A 22,703-nucleotide genomic window follows, 5' to 3' on the forward strand; every position below is an offset into this window, starting at 1 on the left:
TGTGTGTTGTGTGCATGTGTATGTGTGTGTGGCAGTGGAATACTGAAGAGGATTCAGGTAGATTAAATGTTGGATTTTCTATCTTTGTTGCCATTATGTAGAGATGTGGCCTGTACTGTCCCTGTGTTCACGTCAGGTTCTTTAAACTTTAATGTTTTTATTATTACCAGAGCCATTCAATTTTTCTGACCATGCCTCTGTGTGTGTGTGTGTGTGTGTGTGTGTGTGTGTGTGTGTGTGTGTGTGTGTGTGTGTGTGTGTGTGTGTGTGTGTGTGTGTGTGTGTGTGTGTGTGTGTGTGTGTGTCTATGGCTGTGGGTGCTGACCTGGTGGAGGAAGCGGGCTCAGTGGCTTGCCGCTGCATGCGTTGCGTGCGCCTCAAAAAGTGCTCCCTCATTGAGAGCTGCACCTCGGCAGGGATGTCAGGCGATGTGTGGCTTATCTTCACAGCAGCCTCTAGGAATCCCATGGAACCCATCGGGTCTTTCACCTTATCCGTAGCCATGGTGACCGGTGACTTTTGCTGGTTGGGGCTGGGGAGGAATTTGTGCTGGTTGTGGTGGAGGGGGTGAGGAGGGTGGAGGTGGAGGTGGAAGGGAGGGCAGTCGTCTGGGGGACCACAGGCCGGAGTGAGGGCTGCAGAGTTGGAGGAGAGGGCCGCTGCCTCTTTATTCCGCAAATAAGGCACCCAGCACAGCTTCCAGGAGGCGAAGGCACAAAGAGTCAGCAGGACCAAGCCACACACCACAAACACACCGAGGAGGAGGCCAAAAGTGACGTCTGGAGCAGAGCCGCAAGGACCAAATGCAGGATCACACAATATGGACAAACAGATGGTGGTAACAGTGAGAGAGAAACAGAGAGAATCAGAGTCAATTAGATTGAAATACAAAATATGGCACAGTAGATTGGTATGGTGCAGTGCTGCAACACAGTATATTGATATCGCAGTATCAGTGGCAATGAAACACTGGCGGTCTGACAGCCATATGTTTACTGTCAAACCTGTTTTCGTAAGATTGATGATCATATTATACATTTATCTGCAGTCATTGATGTATACATGTGGATGCTGAATACATAAAGCTCATCCTTAAAGCAGTAAAAAGATACGTAACACACACGCTTAGTTAGCCTTGCAACTGAGTTAAAAAGTCATTACAGTTAACTCTGATAAATGATAAATAATCTATTTCAATAGCAACGAAGCCTATTGGGAGATGTGCTACAGTGTCAAATGCTCTCTCTGGAGATAGTTGCATTAATGAATGCCCGTCTCTGGTGTGTGGATCTGTATGTGTGTGGATATGAAAATGGGTAGGGGGTGTGGTGGGCTTGCAACAGCCTCTCAAACTAATTTATTTGTCAATATTATGAATATGTTTTCTGGAAGAACAAATGGGATCTAAAGACCTAGAGAGCCACCAAGAATGCTAGCAGGCAGCACCAAGGACAAACATTCATCTTTTTTTTGTTGAGAAGATGAAGAAAAAACACCACATTGTTGGCTTGGTTCACCCGGGGGGATACTTGCCAAAGCGTTATAAATATATTTTTGATGCAATGTAATTATTTTTCTCCACCTGATACTTACCAATGTTTCCATACTGTGGAAAATTTACTTTTATTTATTTGGGTTTCACTGTAGCGTTCATCCAATGCTGCTGAACTCTTGATTACCCTGATTTATCTGCAATAATTCACACTGAAGAGTTTCTGAGCATCTTGGTGCTTTCTGTTTGTATTCTGACTCCAATCTCAACATACTGTCATTCCCTGCTAACCATTAGACCTGCTTCAAGGCAGATTCAATTTGTTCCTTTTAGAAATTCAGCTGGCTCAACTGTTACTCATTTTAATGTACAAATATGAGCATATGTTCAAAAAGAACACTGGAGGTTAGATTCTATTTGTTCAACAGTTACATTATAGCCTTCAATATGTATATGATATCATATTTATACAGGGAGATTTGTAAATGGTTCTAATGAAACATGGGTTGAATGTCCAGTTTTTGACAATCATCAATATGGATCATTACTTTAAAAAAAAAATAGATTTAATCCTTTCCAAGTCCTTTCACACTCTACATCAAACTCTAAGACAGTGGTATTGCAGTATTATTAGGTATAATGAAGATCTCTTTACGCATGCCTTATGGTTTCTATAATACAGTTATAGCTTTCAAATGGCCCCAGATACCTCCAAGTTTGAAGATGTACATTTTTACTCAAATGAAAAACTCTCATGTTCAGAACTCTCCATCAAAGCATTTTGTAAATTGGGTCCAGTTTGGAGAGCTTTGGGCTTATCCAAGATGGAGCCCGGATTTCCTAGACATGGGGATTTGTGCCTCTACTCTGAGGGGATTTCAACATCATCCCCAGCCATGACTCCTCCTTGTCATCTCCCATTTCTCCCAGTTCTTCACAAAGGACAGTGTTAACTGACCTGTCACTGGCACATTTCTCGTTAACTGTGACAAAAAATGCGAAGATTGTAGATTGATGGTTTATGTAGGCTATCTGACCAGAGCATAGAATGGAAGTTTTATGTAGCTGAAATGGTATATGATGGCTTTGGAATGTATGATGTAGCTGTTTCATGATATGTAACCATATGTAACCATATGTAACCCTATGTAACCACTCATGATATTTAACTCATTATCAATTTGTTGTTATTATACAAAGTACTTAATTTCCCAATAATGACAACATAATCGCACATTTGATCATTGGAACCTGGAAGCAAATCTGAGTGTGCTGACGGTCTGTCACGAGAGACTATAGCGCAGTAGATCACTGGCATACAGTAAGCAGAGCTCTATTTGATGGGTAATGTAATGTTCACAATAGAGACAATGGAGTAGGCAACAGATATAGACAGTGAGCAGTGAATTTCCATTTTCTCTGTGTGTGTTGTAATGTCCACACTAGAGACACTCAGCATTGGGGAGTAACGGTTTATAAAAAACTCTAACTGTAATCCGTTATGTTACCAGCAAAAATATTGTAATCAGATTAAAAGTAGATGATTACGTCTATGAATAATTTGGAATTCAGAAAGGATGTTTGAGAAAAAAATCTTTGACACCTTTCTGTTTTCTCAATGACATTCAAATAAGCATTGAAAAAAGTGTAAATTGATCATGACACAATAAATGTGTTTGATGGATCATGGGAACAGAGCAGGAATAGCAGTGACGTGTACTGATTGATGACAAGGGAAGCCAGGCTTCCCAAAAATTTTTACAGATGAAAAAAGATAGCAACTAATGTATCTTTAGTTTCTCTGTTTTTCATAATTTTCCTTCAATTCGCAAGAGGCTGAATGTATCTCACCGGAGAAAGCATCTGAGCGAGCGAAATAGCTCCCCTCTTTTTCAGTATGTGTAGCCCATCTATCAGATGCTGTCTGGTCAAAAAGAGTATGACATTGTAGTTTCGGCTATTTCAGCCACCGACAGGTGTATAAAATCGAGCGCACCGCCATGCAATCTCCATAGACAAACATTGGCAGTAGAATCACCTTACTGAAGAGCTCAGTGACACTCAACGTGACACCGTCATAGGATGCCACCTTTCCAACAAGTCAGTTTGTCAAATTTCTGCCCTGCTAGAGCTGTCCCAGTCAAGTGTAAGTGCTGTTATTGTGAAGTGGAAACGTCTAGGAGCAACAATGGCTCTGCCGCAAAGTGGTAGGCCACACAAACACAAACAGGACCGTTGAGTGCTGAAGCTCGTAGTGCGTAAAAATCATCAGTCCTCGGTTACAACACTCAACCCTCAGTTCCAAATTGCCTCTGGAAGCAAAGTCAGCACAAGAACTGTTAGTTGAGAGCTTCATGAAATGGGTTTCCATGGCCGAGCAGCCACACACACACAAACCTAAGATCACCATGTGCAATGCCAAGCGTTGGCTGGAGTGAAGTAAAGCTGGCCACCATTGGACTCTGGAACAGTGGAAATGTGTTCTCTGGAGTGATGAATCACACGTTTCACCATCTGGCAGTCCGACGGACGCATCTGGGTTTGGCGGATGCCAGGAGAACGCTACCTGCTCCAATGCATAGTGCCAACTGTAAAGTTTGGTAGAGGAGGAATAATGGTCTGGGGCTGTTTTTCATGGTGCAGGCTAGGCCCCTTAGTTGCAGTGAAGGGAAATCTTAATGCTACAGCATACAATGACATTCTAGATGATTCTGTGCTACCAACTTTGTGGCAAAAGTTTGGGGAAGGCCCTTTCCTGTTTCAGCATGACAATGCCCCCGTGCACAAAGTGAGGTCCATACAGAAATGGTTTTTCGAGATCGGTGTGAAAGAATTTGACTGGCCTGCACTGACCTAACCTGGCCGTGACCTCAACCCCGTTGAACACCTTTGGAAAGAATTGGAACGCCGACAGCGACCCAGGCCTAATCTCCCAACATCTGTGCCCGACCTTATTAATGCTCTTGTGGCTGAATGGAAGCAAGTCCCCTCAGCAATGTTCCAACATCTAGTTGAAAGCCTTCCCAGAAGAGTGGAGGCTGTTAAAGCAGCAAAGGGGGATCAACTCTATATCAAGGCCCATGATTTTGGAAAGAGATGTTCGACAAGCTGGTGTCCACATACTTTTGGTTATGTAGTGTATAATGGATTTATACACCAGTTCAGTTGGCCAATGGCCATAAAACCTAATTGAAGAAGAAAAAGTAGGAAGGTAGGGTTAATGTAGCACAGGTGACAGGAGAGGGTATACAGTTCTTACCATCCCACAGGGCCATGCTTATAGATTACACCTTTTGTATGGTAAATAATGTTTTGATTACACTATTATGCAAATTAGAAAGGTCAAACCACAGTAAAGACCAAGGACAGCTAGTGCAGTAGTGGTACATGTAGCTGTGATTCCACCCTTATATTTACACAAAATCAAATCACGTGTTCAAGCCTACAAAGTCTTTATATCAAAATACCATATGAAAGAATATGTTACATTGTTGGATGTATATATTTTTTAAGGATTCATAATACAAATGTATTAATATTGTTTTGTCTGGAAAGCTCAGAAGCTCCAACATACAATTATATCATCATCATCAAGCTCAACACCGGCACCAGTAGACCCAGTAAAAGCCTATATTGTTAAGTCTTTCAATGGAAGAACGATGAAAGATGAAAAGGGCTGGCTGAGAACTGCTTCCATCCCAATAGAGAGTTCTACCAAGCTGGGCCTTGGCTGAAGCCTATGTAGCCTTTCAGAACGGCCCACAAATTGAATTAAACTTTGTTTTGAAGCAGAGTCAGAGCAAACTCAAGCCCGGGGGTTTTTCACTTCAAGTGCCTTCAAAATCTAACCTGGTTTCCATAGAAACCTTGTCATTAGACAGACGCAGTCTCTACTGGCTGTTATGAATCGACTGATCTCCAGAAAAAACTCAAAAGGAGGACCACTTTTGCATAGAGCTAATGGCACAATGCGAGATATACACTGCCCGCTGTGCACAGCATGAGTTGTATTGTATTGGTAATGTTGTATTACATATTGTATTACACGTGTTGCTGTCCACAATGCAACAAGGAGAGTGTTCAATGATAAGCCAAGGTTGACCTTTTGGATTTAAATCTTTCAAGAGCCTTAACGATCCACTGTCATCAATTGAATAAAAATGATTGGCGTGTACTGCTCAGCTCATTTTCTGCAAAGGGCAATCTCTGAGGAAGGCGGGGAGCGGTCGTGCTATCCCTGCCCTGTATCCCTCAATTACTCACAGGCTCTCCCTCCAACACATCGCCATGACAGTTGATATTTCCCTGGGAACGAGAGGGGAGCCACAGCAATGGAGAGTGGCTCAGAGTCACGCTGCTATCGAAGATGAGGGATTTCAGAGTAAAATAAAGTAAAATAGGCTTTGGATAGCAATTTCACTTCCAAACTTCCAAAGTAAAATTGTATTTGAAACCCTCAGTCATTTCCAGTGGTGAATCTCATGTTCACACAATTTCACTGTTCACAAGAAATGCAAATGTTCACAGTAGAATGATTCATTGAAGAGCAATACAACAGGCCAACTACAAGGAGATTAAAGGCAGGTTTCCCATCTCTCTTATTTTTTGATAGCTGCATTTCGTGGCTCACTTTCTATCTTTCTCTCTTCCTCACTGCAATCTGAAATCCTCTAATCCCCCACATCCCCAAATCCTTAAAACTCCACAGCATGTCAGGAAGAGAAGGGTTAGACTCTAGCATTATCTGCCTGCCTGCCTGCCTGCCAGAGGGGGGGGGGGGTGTGTGTGTGTGTGTGTGTGTGTGTGTGTGTGTGTGTGTGTGTGTGTGTGTGTGTGGTGTGTGTGTGTGTGTGTGTGTGTGTGTGTGTGTGTGTGTGTGTGTGTGTGTGTGTGTGTGTGTGTCCAGTATATCTGCCTGCCTGCCAGAGGTGTGGGAAGAAAATGGGAATGGATTATGGGAAAGACTGTTAGACACCCTCACAGTAGAATTCACACACTGATCTGGGGTGAGGTCTACTATTAGAGCATGGTGTTATTTAGGGTTGGGGTTGGATGGAGTCCATAGTAGTAGTAGCCCTGATTTTGATGGGATTATGGCAAGGGAATGTAAGACATCCTACCTCACAGTACCATTCACATACTGGGTTGGGGTGAGGTGTACTGTTGTACTGATGTACTGTGTTTCGGATATGAATTGGAGTCGGTTGGATGGAGTTCATTAAAGCAGTATCCCTGATTTTGTGTCTTTGCTTGTCATTTTAGCCACCCTTTTTTAATTAGTGGAAATAATGTTATAATTATTTGGGTCTTGTAAACAGCTTTCAAGGATGAGCCAAGCTATTGAAATGGTACAGTATTGGGTAGGGGTTGGATGGAGTGCATTCTAGCAGTATACCTGCTTTTGCTTGCTTTCCTACTAATCGTTTTAGCCACCCTTTTTTAATAAGAGTGGAGAGATGATTTTGTAATTATTAGGTATCTTGTAAACAGATTTGTCAAGGGGTGGTGAAGCTATTTAAATGTTGTGGGGATGGATGGATGGTGTATCAGGGGTTAGGGATAGTGACTCATATAGATGCTGTGGTGAAAGTATATTAAAAACTTCCAGCTTGCTACAAGGTTGAATTTTTTACTGTGATTCATTGACTTTAGCAGGCCTTCATTTACAGCAGTATCAATTTCCCAAACTGCACTCGTATATGAAATATAGGACTATTCTCTAAGAGGAATAAACAGACAAAGTCACTTAACATTCATCAACATTGTTGAGGGTAGTAGAACAGGTAATGAATATTGCATTTGAAGACCAAGATCTTTCCTGTTAAAGGTATTTTTATATGTTATGTAAACAGATTACTTGTACAGTATAAATTGAGATCAAAGCAGTAGACTATTTAACCTTTATTTAACCAGGAAGTTCTACAAAGGATATTGATAAAGACTGTATGTCTCCTTAATTATGTACAGTGGGGCAAAAAAGTATTTAGTCAGCCACCAATTGTGCAAGTTCTCCCACTTAAAAAGATGAGAGAGGCCTGTAATTTTCATCATAGGTACACGTCAACTATGACAGACAAAATGAGAAAAAAACACATTGGAGGATTTTTTATGAATTTATTTGCAAATTATGGTGGAAAATAAGTATTTGGTCACCTACAAACAAGCAAGATATCTGGCTCTCACAGACCTGTAACTTCTTCTTTAAGAGGCTCCTCTGTCCTCCACTCGTTACCTGTATTAATGGCACCTGTTTGAACTTGTTATCAGTATAAAAGACACCTGTCCACAACCTCAAACAGTCACACTCCAAACTCCACTATGGCCAAGACCAAAGAGCTGTCAAAGGACACCAGAAACAAAATTGTAGACCTGCACCAGGCTGGGAAGACTGAATCTGCAATAGGTAAGCAGCTTGGTTTGAAGAAATCAACTGTGGGAGCAATTATTAGGAAATGGAAGACATACAAGACCACTGATAATCTCCCTCGATCTGGTGCTCCACGCAAGATCTCACCCCGTGGGGTCAAAATGATCACAAGAACGGTGAGCAAAAATCCCAGAACCACACGGGGGGGACCTAGTGAATGACCTGCAGAGAGCTGGGACCAAAGTAACAAAGCCTACCATCAGTAACACACTACGCCGCCAGGGACTCAAATCTTGCAGTGCCAGATGTGTCCCCCTGCTTAAGCCAGTACATGTCCAGGCCCGTCTGAAGTTTGCTAGAGAGCATTTGGATGATCCAGAAGAGGATTGGGAGAATGTCATATGGTCAGATGAAACCAAAATAGAACTTTTTGGTAAAAACTCAACTCGTCGTGTTTGGAGGACAAAGAATGCTGAGTTGCATCCAAAGAACACCATACCTACTGTGAAGCATGGGGGTGGAAACATCATGCTTTGGGGCTGTTTTTCTGCAAAGGGACCAGGACGACTGATCCGTGTAAAGGAAAGAATGAATGGGGCCATGTATCGTGAGATTTTGAGTGAAAACCTCCTTCCATCAGCAAGGGCCTTGAAGATGAAACGTGGCTGGGTCTTTCAGCATGACAATGATCCCAAACACACCGCCCGGGCAACGAAGGAGTGGCTTCGTAAGAAGCATTTCAAGGTCCTGGAGTGGCCTAGCCAGTCTCCAGATCTCAACCCCATAGAAAATCTTTGGAGGGAGTTGAAAGTCCGTGTTGCCCAGCAACAGCCCCAAAACATCACTGCTCTAGAGGAGATCTGCATGGAGGAATGGGCCAAAATACCAGCAACAGTGTGTGAAAACCTTGTGAAGACTTACAGAAAACGTTTGACCTGTGTCATTGCTAACAAAGGGTATATAACAAAGTATTGAGATAAACTTTTGTTGACCAAATACTTATTTTCCACCATAATTTGCAAATAAATTCATAAAAAAATCCTACAATGTGATTTTCTGGATTTTTTCTCTTCTCATTTTGTCTGTCATAGTTGACGTGTACCTATGATGAAAATTACAGGCCTCTCTCATCTTTTTAAGTGGGAGAACTTGCACAATTGGTGGCTGACTAAATACTTTTTTGCCCCACTGTATATACTGTGACACTGACAGCACTTTTCTATAGGAAAGGTCATTCAATTTAAGCCCTACTGTATTTTCAGTGTATTCTTAGCAATGTAATACAGATATTTGGTGACGTGAAAATATTGAGTATAGCAGTATTTCCGAGATTTAAAAAAATATATTGTCCATTCTCCTTTACTTCCCTGCAGGAAACTCCACTGGCTGGTTCTTGGCCTTTATCTTATATCATGTGAACATTGACTTCCCTAATCCATTTCCTACTGTGAAGTATATCTATTGATATACTGACCAATTGATGAACTTTTGGAACTCAAGGAAGTGAAGGAATTAACTTATTTTGAAAAATCGATTTTCTCACAGGATATGCATGTCCATTTATATATCAATGCTCCCTCTGTCTCGCTGGCTAATTACTTTATCATGTAATGGACTCCTTGGGGTTCAACAATGTAACTTGCTAGCATTCACACTCAATAGCTGACAGACAGAAGACTCTCAGCTGGCTGTTATCTCACCACACTTGTGATGGTGTGAAGTAAATCATTGTAATCTTTTTCTATAATTTTCTCCACTTAAAATTATCAGATGATATTTCCCATTTCAGATTATGCTCTTATTCTATTGATTAATGATGGTCTTACATGAGTTTTGAGGTTAATATGAATGTTAATTATATTTTCCTTGGTCTGAGAAAACACATTTTGACTGCTGCCAAATGTTATCTGATTTATTTGATTTCCTGGTTCCCGTGTCCAATCAGGGAGCAGGAAGTCTGCCCCCTGGGGGATGTAATTGAGTGGCTTAGTGGTGCATCAACATCTTGTCCTAGCAGCCAATTAGCCTGCCTGGTTACCAGTAGTTTCTATCTCTGACACACAGGCTTTAGTGTGCCAGCCAGGCCCACACCACTGCTACTTTACCTGGCTTCTAAGCCCCTATAACTCTCAGGTTCACACAGAAAGGAAAACACTGAAGTCATTCCATGGATGGATGTTTTGCTATTTAAAGATGCACGCTTGTTTACAGTGCAGTGTTCTTTACACCTTACTCAGTCTACTCCGGGTGTCCTAACCCTCTCCTTAGCTCCCCCAGACACATCACTTTTTGTTTTACCCTAAACCGGCACACCTGATTTTAATTAGTCAAAGGCTTGATGATTAGTTGACCAATTTAATCAGGTGTGCCAGTTTAGGGTTAAAATGAAATTGTGAAACGTCTGGGGGGGCTGAGGAGAGGGTTGGGAAACCCTGGTCTGCTCAGTCTTCAGCCATCAGAGAACACTCCCTACCTGCCCAGCTCAGGCCCAGCTCTGACATTAAACAATTCTTCTGGCCAGCACTAGACACAGCACTGTTGAATAGCTAACAACTACTGCCCTCTCTTTCTTGCAGACTATCCGCACTGACTACCTGTGTAGGGCGACCCAGCCCCGAAGTGACTTATTAACTGTATGCAAGAATTTCCTATGTGTTGTCTACGAATTCAGCATTCTGTGTGTCGATCTTGCCAACCCCATTGTCTCACCACTGAGAAGCAGAGGTTACACCCTGTAGGTCTGATATCGGATTGGAGGTTACCTATACAGTAATACTACTGGTCATCAACTCAGTTTTTGAATCCAAACAACTCAGACGCTTATAAAAGGTCTTAGATTAATTGTATCTCTCTCTTTTTTTTGTTCCTGGACTGCTGCGTTGAGATACTTTCTATCTCTTTCTTTCTCTCTCACATGAGCCATGGTTTCTTTGATTCTCTCTCTCTCTCTGACCATGCTTAGAATCAGTGGTGGAAAAAGTTATTGAGTAAAAGTAAAGATACCTTAGTGGAAAATGACTGAAGTAAAAGTGAAAGTCACCCAGTAAAATACTACTTGAGTGAAAGTCTAAAGTATTTGGTATCAAAAGTATCAAACGTAAATGTAATTTCCATCATTGTAAATAAGAATTTGTTCTTAACTGACTTGCCTAGTTAAATAAAGGTAAAAAAAATATATATATTGTAAGAGTAAAAGTATAAATCATTTCACATTCCTTATATTAAGCAAACCAGATAGCCAGGGGTACACTCCAACCCTCAGACACCATTTACAAATGAAGCACTTGTGTTTAGTGAGTCCGCCAGATCAGTGGAAGTAAGGTTGACCAGGTATGTTCTCTTGATTAGTGTTTGAATTGGAAAATGTTCCTGTCCTGGTAAGCATTCAAAATGTAATGACTACTTTTGGCTGTCAGGGAAATGTTTGGAGTATAAATGTATGGAGTAAAATGTATGGAGTAAAATTATTATTTTCTTTAGGAATGTAGTGAAGTTAAATTAAAAGTTGTCCAAATATGAATAGTAAAGTACAGATACCCCCAAAAAACTACCTACAGTAAGTAGTACTTTAAAGTATTTTTACTTAAGTACTTTAAACCACTGCATATAATAATGCCTTGTAATGCTTGTTAATGCTTTGTAACTTAAGTTTATGTCTTGTATAATGTTATCATTCATTTTACAAAGTAAGTAAATACACCTGTTCTGGGCCAATTGTCTCTCTTTGTGGCACCTGACCACACAACTGGACAGTCGTCCAAGTGCGACAAAACTAGGGCCTGTAGGGCCTGCCTTGTTGATAGCGTTGTTAAGAAGGCTGAGCAATGGTTTATTATGGACAGACCTCTCCCCATCTTAGCTGCTGTTGCATCAATATTTTTTTACCATGACAGTTTACAATCCATGACAGTTTACTCCAAATAGTTTAGTTTCCTCAACTTGCTCAATTTCCACATAATTCATTACAAGATTTAGTTGAGGGTGCTTAGTTGAGGTTCTCTTAGTTTTTGAAATATTTTGTTTTTGAAATAACGTATTATTTATTCTGAATGTGTTGCAGTGATTTCACTTGCTGTGATAGCTGACGTGCATAGTATTGAGTCATCAGCTTACATAGACACACAGAGCCAGTGGCAGGTCATTAGAAAATATTGAAGAAAGCAAGGGGCCTGGACATCTGCCCTGGGGAATGCCTGAATCTACCTGGATTATGTTGGAGAGGCTTCCATTAAAGGCTACCCTCTGTGTTCTGTTAGACAGGTAAACTCTTGATCCACAATATCGCAGGGGATGTATAGCCATAACACATACATTTTTCCAGCAGCAGATAATGTCAAAAGCTGCACTGAAGTCTAACAAAACATCTCCCAGAATCTTTTTGTTTTCAATATCTCTCAGCCAACTCATAAGTCATTTGTATAAGTGCTGTACATGTTGAATGCCCTTCCCTACAAGCGTGTAGAAACTCTGTTGTCAATTTGTTTACAGTGGAATAGCATTGTATCTGGTCAAACGCAATTTTTTCCAAAAGTTTACTAATGGTTGGTAACAGGCTGATTGGTCGGCTGTTTGAGCCAGTAAAGACTGCTTTTATATTCTTGGGTAGTGGAATGACTTTGCTTCCCTCCAGGCCTGAGGGCACACACTTTCATGTAGGCTTAGATTGAAGAGATTGCAAATGGGAGTGGCAATTTCATCCTCTATCATCCTCATTCCTTTTCCATTGAAGTTGTTAGACCCAGGTGGCTTGTCATTGTTGATAGACAACAATAATTGTTTCACCTCTTCCACACGGACTTTACGGAATTCAAAATTACAATGCTTGTCTTTCATAATTTGGTCAGTTATGAATGATGTGTAGGGTAAGAATGTGTTGTTGGCATGTCATGCCTATGTTTGCTAATCTTGTCAAATATAAAATCATTAAAGTAGTTGGCAATATCAGTGGGTTTTGTGATGAATGAGCCACCTGATTCAATGAATGATGGAGCCGAGTTTGCCTTTTTGCCCAGAATTTCATTTAAGGTGCTCCAAAGGTTTTCTACTATTATTCTTTATATCAATTATCTTTGTTTAATAGTACAGTTTCTTCTTCTTTTTATTCAGTTTAGTCACATGATTTCTCAATTTACAGTACGTTTTCCAGTCGGCTGTGCAGCCAGACTAATTTGCCATTCCTTTTACCTTATCCCTCTCAACCATACAATTCTTCTCTTCCTCATGAATTCATGGGGATTTAACAGTTTTTACCGTCATTTTCTTAATGGGTGTATGCTGATTAGTAACTGGAATAAGCAATTTCATAAATGTGTCAAGTGCGCATCTGGTTGCTCCCCATTACACACCACAGACCTGTAAATATTATATATTATCTTCAACATAGGAATCACTACAAAACATATTGTATGACCTCTAATACACTATATTAGGCCCAGCCTTTGGAACTGAAAATTTCCCAGATATCAAATCAAATCAAATTGTATTTGTCACATGCGGCGAATATAACAGGTGTAGACAATACAGCGAAATGCTTACTCACAAGCCCCCAACCAACAATGCAGTTTTAAGAAAATACCTAAAAAAGTAAGAGATAAGAATAACAAATAATTAAAGAGCAGCAGTAAATAACAATAGCAGGGTTACATACAAGGGGTACCTGTGCAGAGTCAATGTGCGGGTGCACCGGTGTCGAGGTAATTGAGGTAATATGTACATGTAGGTAGAGGTACTGAAGTGACTATGCATAGATAATAACAGAGAGTAGCAGCAGAGTAGAAGGGGGGGGGGCAATGCAAATAGTCTGGGTAGCCATTTGATTAGCTGTTCAGGAGTCTTATGGCTTGGGGGTAGAAGCTGTTTAGAAGCCTCTTGGACCTAGACTTGGCGCTCCGGTATCGCTTGCCGTGCGGTAGCAGAGATCTGATGAGCTTTGAGGGCACCATGGTGTTGAATGCTGAGCTGTAGGTGTTCCTTTTGTCCAGGTGGGAAAGGGCAGTGTGGAGTGCAATAGAGATTGCATCATCTGTGTATCTGTTGGGGCGGTAGGCAAATTGGAGTGGGTCTAGGGTTTCTGGAATAATGGTGTTGATGTGAGACATGACCAACCTTTCAAAGCATTTCATGGCTACAGACGAGGGTCAGTAGTCATTTAGGCAGGTTATCTTAGTGTTCTTGGGCACAGGGACTATGGTGGTCTACTTGAAACATGTTGGTATTGCAGACTCAAAGAGAGGTTGAAAATGTCAGTGAAGATACTTGCCAGTTGGTTAGCGCATGCTCGGAGTATACGTCCTGGTAGTCCGTCTGGCCCAGCGGCCTTGTGCATGTTGACCTGTTTAAAGGTCTTACTCACATCGGCTGCAGAGAGCGTGATCACACAGTCATCCGGAACAGCTGATGCTCTCATGTGTGTTTCAGTGTTACATGCCTTGAAGCGAGCATAGAAGTTATTTAGCTCGTCTGGTAGGCTCATGTTGGTAGGCTCACCCGGATAAAGCACTAAACAAACTTCAGTCAGTGCTAAATACGGCTGCTAGAATCCTGACTAGAACCAAAAAATTTGATCATATTATTCCAGTGCTAGCCTCCCTACACTGGCTTCCTGTTAAGGCAAGGGCTGATTTCAAGGTTTTACTGCTAACCTACAAAGCATTACATGGGCTTGCTCCTACCTATCTTTCCGATTTGGTCCTGCCGTACATACCTACACGTACGCTACGGTCACAAGACGCAGGCCTCCTAATTGTCCCTAGAATTTCTAAGCAAACGGCTGGAGGTAGGGCTTTCTCCTATAGAGCTCCATTTTTATGGAATGGTCTGCCTACCAATGTGAGAGACGCAGACTCAGTCTCAACCTTTAAGTCTTTACTGAAGACTTATCTCTTCAGTAGGTCCTATGATTAAGTATAGTCTGGCCCAGGAGTGTGAAGGTGAACGGAAAGGCTGGAGCAACGAACCGCCCTTGCTGTCTCTGCCTTGCCGGTTCCCCTCTTTCCACTGGGATTCTCTGCCTCTAACCCTTTTACAGGGGCTGAGTCACTGGCTTACTGGTGTTCTTCCATGCCGTCCATGGGAGGGGTGCGTCACTTGAGTGGGTTGAGTCACTGACGTGGTCTTCCTGTCTGGGTTGGCCCCCCCTTGGGTTGTGCCATGGCGGAGATCGTTGTGGGCTATACTCGGCCTTGTCTTAGGACGGTAAGTTGGTGGTTGGAGACATCCCTCTAGTGGTGTGGGGGCTGTGCTTTGGCAAAGTGGGTGGGGTTATATCCTGCCTGTTTGGCCCTGTCCGGGGGTATCATCGGATGGGGCCACAGTGTCTTCTGATCCCTCCTGTCTCAGCCTCCAGTATTTATGCTGCAGTAGTTTATGTGTCGGGGGGCTAGGGTCAGTCTGTTACATCTGGAGTATTTCTCTTGTCTTATCCGGTGTCCTGTGTGAATTTAAATATGCTCTCTCTAATTCTCTCTTTCTCTCTTTCTGTCTTTCTCTCGGAGGACCTGAGCCCTAGGACCATGCCTCAGGACTACCTGGTATGATGACTCCTTGCTGTCCCCAGTCCACCTGGTCGTGCTGCTGCTCCAGTTTCAACTGTTCTGCCTGCGGCTATGGAACCCTGACCTGTTCACCGGACGTGCTTGTTGCACCCTCGACAACTACTATGATTATTATTATTTGACCATGCTGGTCATTTATGAACCTTTTAACATCTTGCACATGTTCTGTTATAATTTCCACCCTGCACAGCCAGAAGAGGACTGGCCACCCCTCATAGCCTGGTTCCTCTCTAGGTTTCTTCCTAGGTTTTTGGCCTTTCTAGGGAGTTTTTCCTAGGGAGTTTTTCCTAGCCACCGTGCTTCTTTCACATGCATTGCTTGCTGTTTGGGGTTTTAGGCTGGGTTTCTGTACAGCACTTTGAGATATCAGCTGATGTACGAAGGGCTATATAAATAAATTTGATTTGATTTTGATTTTGATGTTACTGGGCAGCTCTTGGCTGTGCTTCCCTTTGTAGTCTGTAATAGTTTGCAAGCCCTGCCACATCCGGCGAGCATTGGAGCCGGTGTAGTAGTATTCAATGTGCCTGTAATCCATGGCTTCTGGTTAGGGTACGTATGTACAGTCACTGTGGGGACAACATCCTCGAAGCACTTATTGATAAAGCCAGTGACTGATGTGGTGTACTCCTCAATGCAATTTGAAAAATCCCAGAACATATTCCAGTCTGTGCTAGCAAAACATTCCTGTAGTTTAGCATCTGCTTCATCTGACCACTTTTTTATAGACAGAGTTACTGGTGCTTCCTGCTTTAATTTTTGCTTGTTAGCAGGATTCAGGAGGATATAATTATGGTCAGATTTGCCAAATGGAGGGCGAGGGAGAACTTTGTACGCGTCTCTGTGTGTGGAGTAGTGGTCAGAATATATTTCCCTCTGGTTGCACATTTAACATGCTGATAGAAATTCAGTAAAACTAATTTAAGTTTCCCTGCATTAAAGTCCCCAGCCACCTCTGAATGAGCGTTTTCCTGTTTGCTTATGGTGGTCTACAGATCATTGAGTGCAGTTTTAGTGCCAGCATTGGTCTGTGGTGGTATATAGACAGGTATGAAAAATACAGATGACCCAGGAGATAGTGTGTGGTCTACAGCTTATCATGAGATACTCTACCTCAGGCAAGCAAAACCTTGAGACTTCCTTAGATATCGAGCACCAGCTGTTGTTTACATATATGCATAGGCCCCCGCCCCGTGTCTTACCAGAGGCCTCTGTTCTATCCTGCCGATGGAGTGTATAACCCGCCAGCTGTATGTTCTTGATGTCGTCGTTCAGCCACGACTCGGTGAAACATAAGATATTACAGTTTTTAATGTTTTTTTTGTCCCATTTATTTTCCAGCGATTGAACGTTAGCTAGCAGGACAGAAAGCAAAGGCAGATTAGCCACTCGTCGCCTGATACTCACAAGGGACCCTGATCCTTTTCCGCGAAATCTCAGTTTCCTTCTCCAACAAATGCCGAGGATCTGTAGTCTGTAGTCACTTCCTCCTGTCCGATTCATTGAAGAAAAACTATTTTTCTAATCTGAGGTGAGTAATCGCAGTTCAGATGTCCAGAAGCGCTTTTCGGTCATAAGAAACGGTAGCAGCAACATTATGTACAAAACAAGTTACGAACAACGCGAAAAAACAAACAAAATAGCATGGTTGGTTAAGAGCCGATAAGACGGCAGCCATCCCCTCTGGTGCCATCTTCTTCTTTGGCTACGATACTATTATTTGGTATTTTGGTATTTTATTAGGATCCCCATTAACTGTTGCAAAAGCAGCAGCTACTCTTCCTGGGGTCCACACAAAACATGAAACAAAAAAACATTATCACTCCATCCAGTGGATTTGGATACTGCTTTATAGCAGATTTCTACAACATTAGTAAAGCTGTGATTAATACATGTAGATGATTTAATTCCTGTGCTGTTTGTAAATACTCTGGTAGGTTGTCTGATAATCTGAACCAGATTGCAGGCACTGATTACAGTTTGAAGCTATTCTTGAGTCGGCAGCCTGATGAAAGCCAGTGAATATTTAGGTCACCCAGAATAAATACAACCCTGTTGATATCATATACACTATCAACAGGGTTGGGTAGGTTACTTTTTAAATGTAATCCGTTACAGTTACTAGATGCCTGTCTAAAATTGTAATCAGTAACGTAACTTTTGGAGTACCTAAACTCAGTAACGTAATCTGATGAACTTCAGTAACTTTTGGATTACTTCACCCAAAAAACACATAAGAAGAAAAAAAAGATTATTACCAATTTAACAACATTTATTGTAGTATGTTTGAGCCACTAAGCATAGCCACATTAGAACACATCACAAAACATTGTGACAAAAATGTATTTATTCACTGTATACCTGCCTCTAACATGCGTTCTTCATTCTGATCTTGTCCATTTACACCTGTAAGATCTGATCACAGTCAGACCACATTTTAATCATGTACACCGGTCTAAAAATGTGGGCACAAACACAATGTGCAGGACAAAGGATACCTGTTAAAACCAGGTATAAGTAAGGGCTTAAGTAACACAGAAACATGGATGGTGCTAAACACTTATCACATGGGACATAAGTGATAAGAACGTCTGCTAAATGAGTAAAATGAGAAATAGAAAAGTTTAAGCAAAAAAAGTGCAGCTAGTTGCAATAAACCAATATTTCAGGACCTGTGTGCTTTGTTCCAAATGCTGGAACATTTTGACATTGCTCTTTTGTACAATTTTCATGATGGACCTTAGGATGCAGATTTGTCCACCTCATTAGTGGCAATGAGGTTGAGGGTGTGTGCAACACAACGTTGATGTGGAGGGAGAAAAAATTCAGTTCTTGCTCAATCTCCTCAAGAATCGCACCCACATTATCAAACCTCACTCCATCATTCGTCTCCTCTTGCTCCTCTTCATTTCCACTGATCTCCCGGAATGCCTTTACAAAGTTGCTTCCATTGTCTGTCACTGTGGATCTCACTGTGCTGAATTTTAAAATCTGCATGTATATCACTTAACTTGGCAGCAATCACATCATAGGTATGACGTCCTCACAGTCTCACACAAGCCAAAGTAGCTGACTTCCTCTCCAAGGTGTCCTCCTCGATCCAGTGGCATGTCATGCCAAAGAAGCTTATTTTATGGGCAGACCAGATGTCTGCTGTGGTGCTGACTGACTTAACGCTCTGGAATTTGGTGGAGAGAGCGTCTTTCACGGACTCAATTCCCTTTCAATTTGTTGCATAATGACCTTTCTCCCATCACTGATTCCTTCTACTAGCTTGCGGAATGAAGGCACCTCTACTAGTGAAAATGGTTGCACATCCTCCATGATTAAGTCAAATACCTGGTGATTAACCCCACTTTGTGAGGTGTGTGGTCCTCCTCAATGGTGTACAAGATGTCCCTTTTTGGCCATCTGTAGATGGCTGTGAATCTCTGCACCCCTCCATGTCATCTGGCTGCCTTTTCCTGCTCGGGGTCTTCCATTAACTGTTATGCATCCTCTGAAAAAGCAAAATGTAATTACTTAACTATGACACTACAGTATAAGTGAAATAACAGTGGAGTGAGAACCTTGTTATTGTTTCAATTAAGGATCGTAGCTATACCCAACTTTTGTCCATCCTTTTGAAACATATGTTTCACTTTCTATGCCCCTGTCTCATAAACACAGGGCTGGGGTTGGAACATGTAACCACTCACACATGGACAAAGCTGTGGATGCAAGGATATCTATGGTGGTATATATTGTTTGTCCAGAAATACTCAAATTTAAAACTAATGACAGCAGGAAAACTGCAGTATGGCTTTTTTGATTTGGGTAGCATGTTACTCTGAAACCAAGTTAGCAACAATCCTGACAGTTATATCTTGTTATGTTGGGTTACAGAGTGCAACTAGCTTTCAAAATTATTTTTTACTTTTGATTTAGCTAGCTAGCTAGGTTATGTAGCCCAGTGAATCTCACCCAACTATCTACAACTGATTTATGTTAGTTAAAATAGATTTAAATTGTTAACACATTTGCACAAAAGCATACTTGCTATGATATTTTGCTAACTACAGTAGCTAGCAACCGACAGAACAACCTTAAGTGAGCAGTATGCCACATACAGTTGAAGTCGGAAGTTTACATACACTTAGGTTGGAGTCATTAAAACTCATTTTCAACCACTCCACAAATTTCTTGTTAACAAACTATAGTTTTGACAAGTCAGTTAAAAAACAATTTCTGTCTCACTCACTGACTCACGCAGGGACCAAGGCATAATTAGGAGTTTATATATAGATATGGGTCCCATGTGGCTCAGTTGGTAGAGCATGGCGTTTGCAACACCAGGGTTGTGGTTTCGATTCCCACGGCGGACCAGTACGAAGAAATATTTTTTTCAATGAAATGTATGCACTCACTACTGTAAGTCGCTCTGGATAAGAGCGTCTGCTAAATGACTAAAATGTAAATGTAGTTAGGACATCTACTTTGTGCATGACACAAGTAATTTTTCCAACAATTGTTTACATACAGATTATTTCACTTATAATTCACTGTATCACAATTCCAGTGGCTCAGATATTTACATACACTAAGTTGACTGTGACTTTAAACAGCTTGGACATTTCCAGAAAATGATGTCATGGCTTTAGAAGCTTCTGATAGGCTAATTGACATCATTTCAGTCAATTGGAGGTGTACCTGTGGATGTATTTCAAGGCCTACCTTCAGACTCAGTGCCTCTTTGTTTGACATCATGGGAAAATCAAAAGAAATCAGCCAAGACCTCAGAAAAATAATTGTAGACCTCCATAAGTCTGGTTCATACTTGGGAGAAATTTCCAAATGCCTGAAGGTACCACGTTCATCTGTACAAACAATAGTACGCAAGTATAAACACCATGGGACCACACAGCCGTCATACCGCTCAGGAAGGAGACGCCTTCTGTCTCCTAGAGATGAAGGTACTTTGTCGCGAAAAGTGCAAATCAATCCCAGAACAACAGCAAAGGACCTTGTGAAGATGCTGGAGGATACAGGTACAAAAATATCTATATCCACAGTAATATCGACATAACCTGAAAGGCCGCTCAGCAAGGAAGAAGCCACTGCTCCAAAACTGCCATAAAAAAGCCAGACTACGGTTTACAACTGGACATGGGGACAAAGATTGTACTTTTTGGAGATATGTCCTCTGGTCTGATGAAACAAAAATAGAACTTTTTGGTCATAATGACCATCGTTATGTTTGGAGGAAAAAGGGGGAGGCTTGCAAGCAGACAAACACCATCCCAACCGTGAAGCAAGGGGGTGGCAGCATCATGTTGTGGGGGTGCTTTGCTGCAGGAGGGACTGGTGCACCTCACAAAATAGATGGCATCATGAGGGAGGAAAATGATGTTGATATATTGAAGCAACATCTCAAGACATCAGTCAGGAAGTTAAAGCTTGGTCGCAAATGGGTCTTCCAAATGGACAATGACCCCAAGCATACTTCCAAAGTTGTGGCAAAATGGCTTAAGAACAACAAAATCAAGGTATTGGAGTGGCCATCACAAAGCCGTGACCTCAATCCTATAGAACATTTGTGGGCAGAATAGAAAAAGCGTATGTGAGCAAGGAGGCCTACAAACCTGACTCAGTTACACCAGCTCTGTCAGGAGGAATGGGCCAAAATTCCCCCAATTTATTGTGTGAAGCTTGTCGAGGGCTACCCAAAACGTTTGACCCAAGGTTAACAATTTAAAGGCAATGCTACCAAATACTAATTGAGTGTATGTAAATTCTGACCCACTGGGAATATGATGAAAGAAATAAAAGCTGAAATAAATCGTTCTCTCTACTATTATTCTTACATTTCACATTCTTAAACTAAAGTGGTGATCCTAACTGGCCTAAGCCTAGAATTTTTAACAAGGATTAAATGTCAGGAATTGTGAAACTGAGTTTAAATGTATTTGGCTAATGTGTATGTAAACTTCTGACTTCAGCTGTAGTGTATGAGAGTTGCCAAGCAAATTAGTAAACTAAACAGGCTAGCTAGCTAGAAATCGGACTAACTAGCTAGCTAGTCTCTGAAATCTCTGCCCTATGCTGGAACATTGTGGATGCAAGACAACCTGTCTGTCTATGGAGCCTAGCTAGCTAAGCAAGCTAACGCGTCACACCTGCCAATCGTCATCCTTACCTCCAGGTGTTTCTTCAGGTTCGAAGTCGAGTCTCCTGATGTTGACAGCAGCTTTATCGTGGGCAAGCATAGTTTGCATTTAACTGTTACATTCCTGCCCTTTTCTTCTTTGACACAAATTGTTATTTGAAACGGCATCCAAAAAATGCACTGTGTTGGCGCACAATACCTTTTTATTTTGTGACCGTGTATGTTGCTCAGGCGGGAAGATCAAAGTAGCACTTTTTCGGTTAATTACTGACCTTAATATGAATGGTAATTAACAAAACAGGCAATTGCTTCATGGAGAAAAAAATCCTGTAAACATCCCTTCTAAAATGTGAAAGTAATCTTAAAGTAATTATCGACTTTTACAGTAGGGGAACCCTGCTGTAGAGCATCTTCTGTTTCCAAAAGTTGTTAAAGTTATCTATAAACGTTATGCCAACAGATTTAGAGTAGTATTTTGTATTGGGCCTGAAATAATTGGCCTTTATTAGAACTTGAATCAGTTATTTAAGATCAGTTTTCAGCAGTTCCGAGCTAGCCCTCCTAATGTCGTTTGACCCCACATGCACTACAACAGTGTCAGCCCCCGGCAGCTGTCTTAGAATGGTAGGAAGCAGCCTTGTAATGTCCTGTACACATGCTCCAGGATAGCACAAGGTTTTTGACCTGTGAACCAAGATGTTTCTCACCATAGAACTGCCGATGATGACAGCTGGTAAAATGGCTGAGGAGGTTTGGCCATTCTGTGTTTTGGAAGACCCCTCGAGGACCGATGAGAGGTGGTGCCCGATGGATCCGAGCCAGCCATAGAATCCATCGTGGCTGATGAAGGGGCCGGAGTCTTAGACATCCTCACGGTCCGATGAGGGGGAGCTCTGAAGATCTGAATCCGAAGTAGAAGCCACCGGAGAGGGAGACAGAACAGAGGACAAAGATGCAAGTACCTCCGGATCTGATCTCGAAGCGGAAGCCCCCAGTGATGAAGGTGCCAGAACCTCTGGATCCAGGGCAGCGAAGCTGTTTGACGTCTGTATCTGGTCCGGGCTTCCCACCGCCAAGGAGGCCCCTATTGCCAAAGGCCGTAGCCTCCGTGGCTGGTTGGTAGGGTCAAGAATAGGAACATCCACT

The 22,703-nt window shown here is 41.9% G+C and overlaps 1 protein-coding gene across 1 annotated transcript in view; it reads right to left on the reverse strand.

The window, feature by feature from the left end:
* LOC106572565 (synaptotagmin-6) overlaps window positions 1-22,703 on the reverse strand; it is a 107,109-nt gene that overhangs the window by 10,150 nt on the left and 74,256 nt on the right. Inside the window, exons 3-5 of the mRNA XM_082961508.1 lie at window positions 22,520-22,669; window positions 22,265-22,429; window positions 326-779 (exon numbers count right to left, since the gene is read on the reverse strand). Of these exons, the coding sequence (XP_082817634.1) occupies window positions 326-779; window positions 22,265-22,429; window positions 22,520-22,669 (769 nt within the window). The remainder of the gene's footprint in view (window positions 1-325; window positions 780-22,264; window positions 22,430-22,519; window positions 22,670-22,703) is intronic.

The sequence above is a fragment of the Salmo salar genome, chromosome 15 (genome assembly GCF_965601325.2).
Source record: "Salmo salar chromosome 15, fSalSal1, whole genome shotgun sequence".
Taxonomy (NCBI): Eukaryota; Metazoa; Chordata; class Actinopteri; order Salmoniformes; family Salmonidae; genus Salmo; species Salmo salar.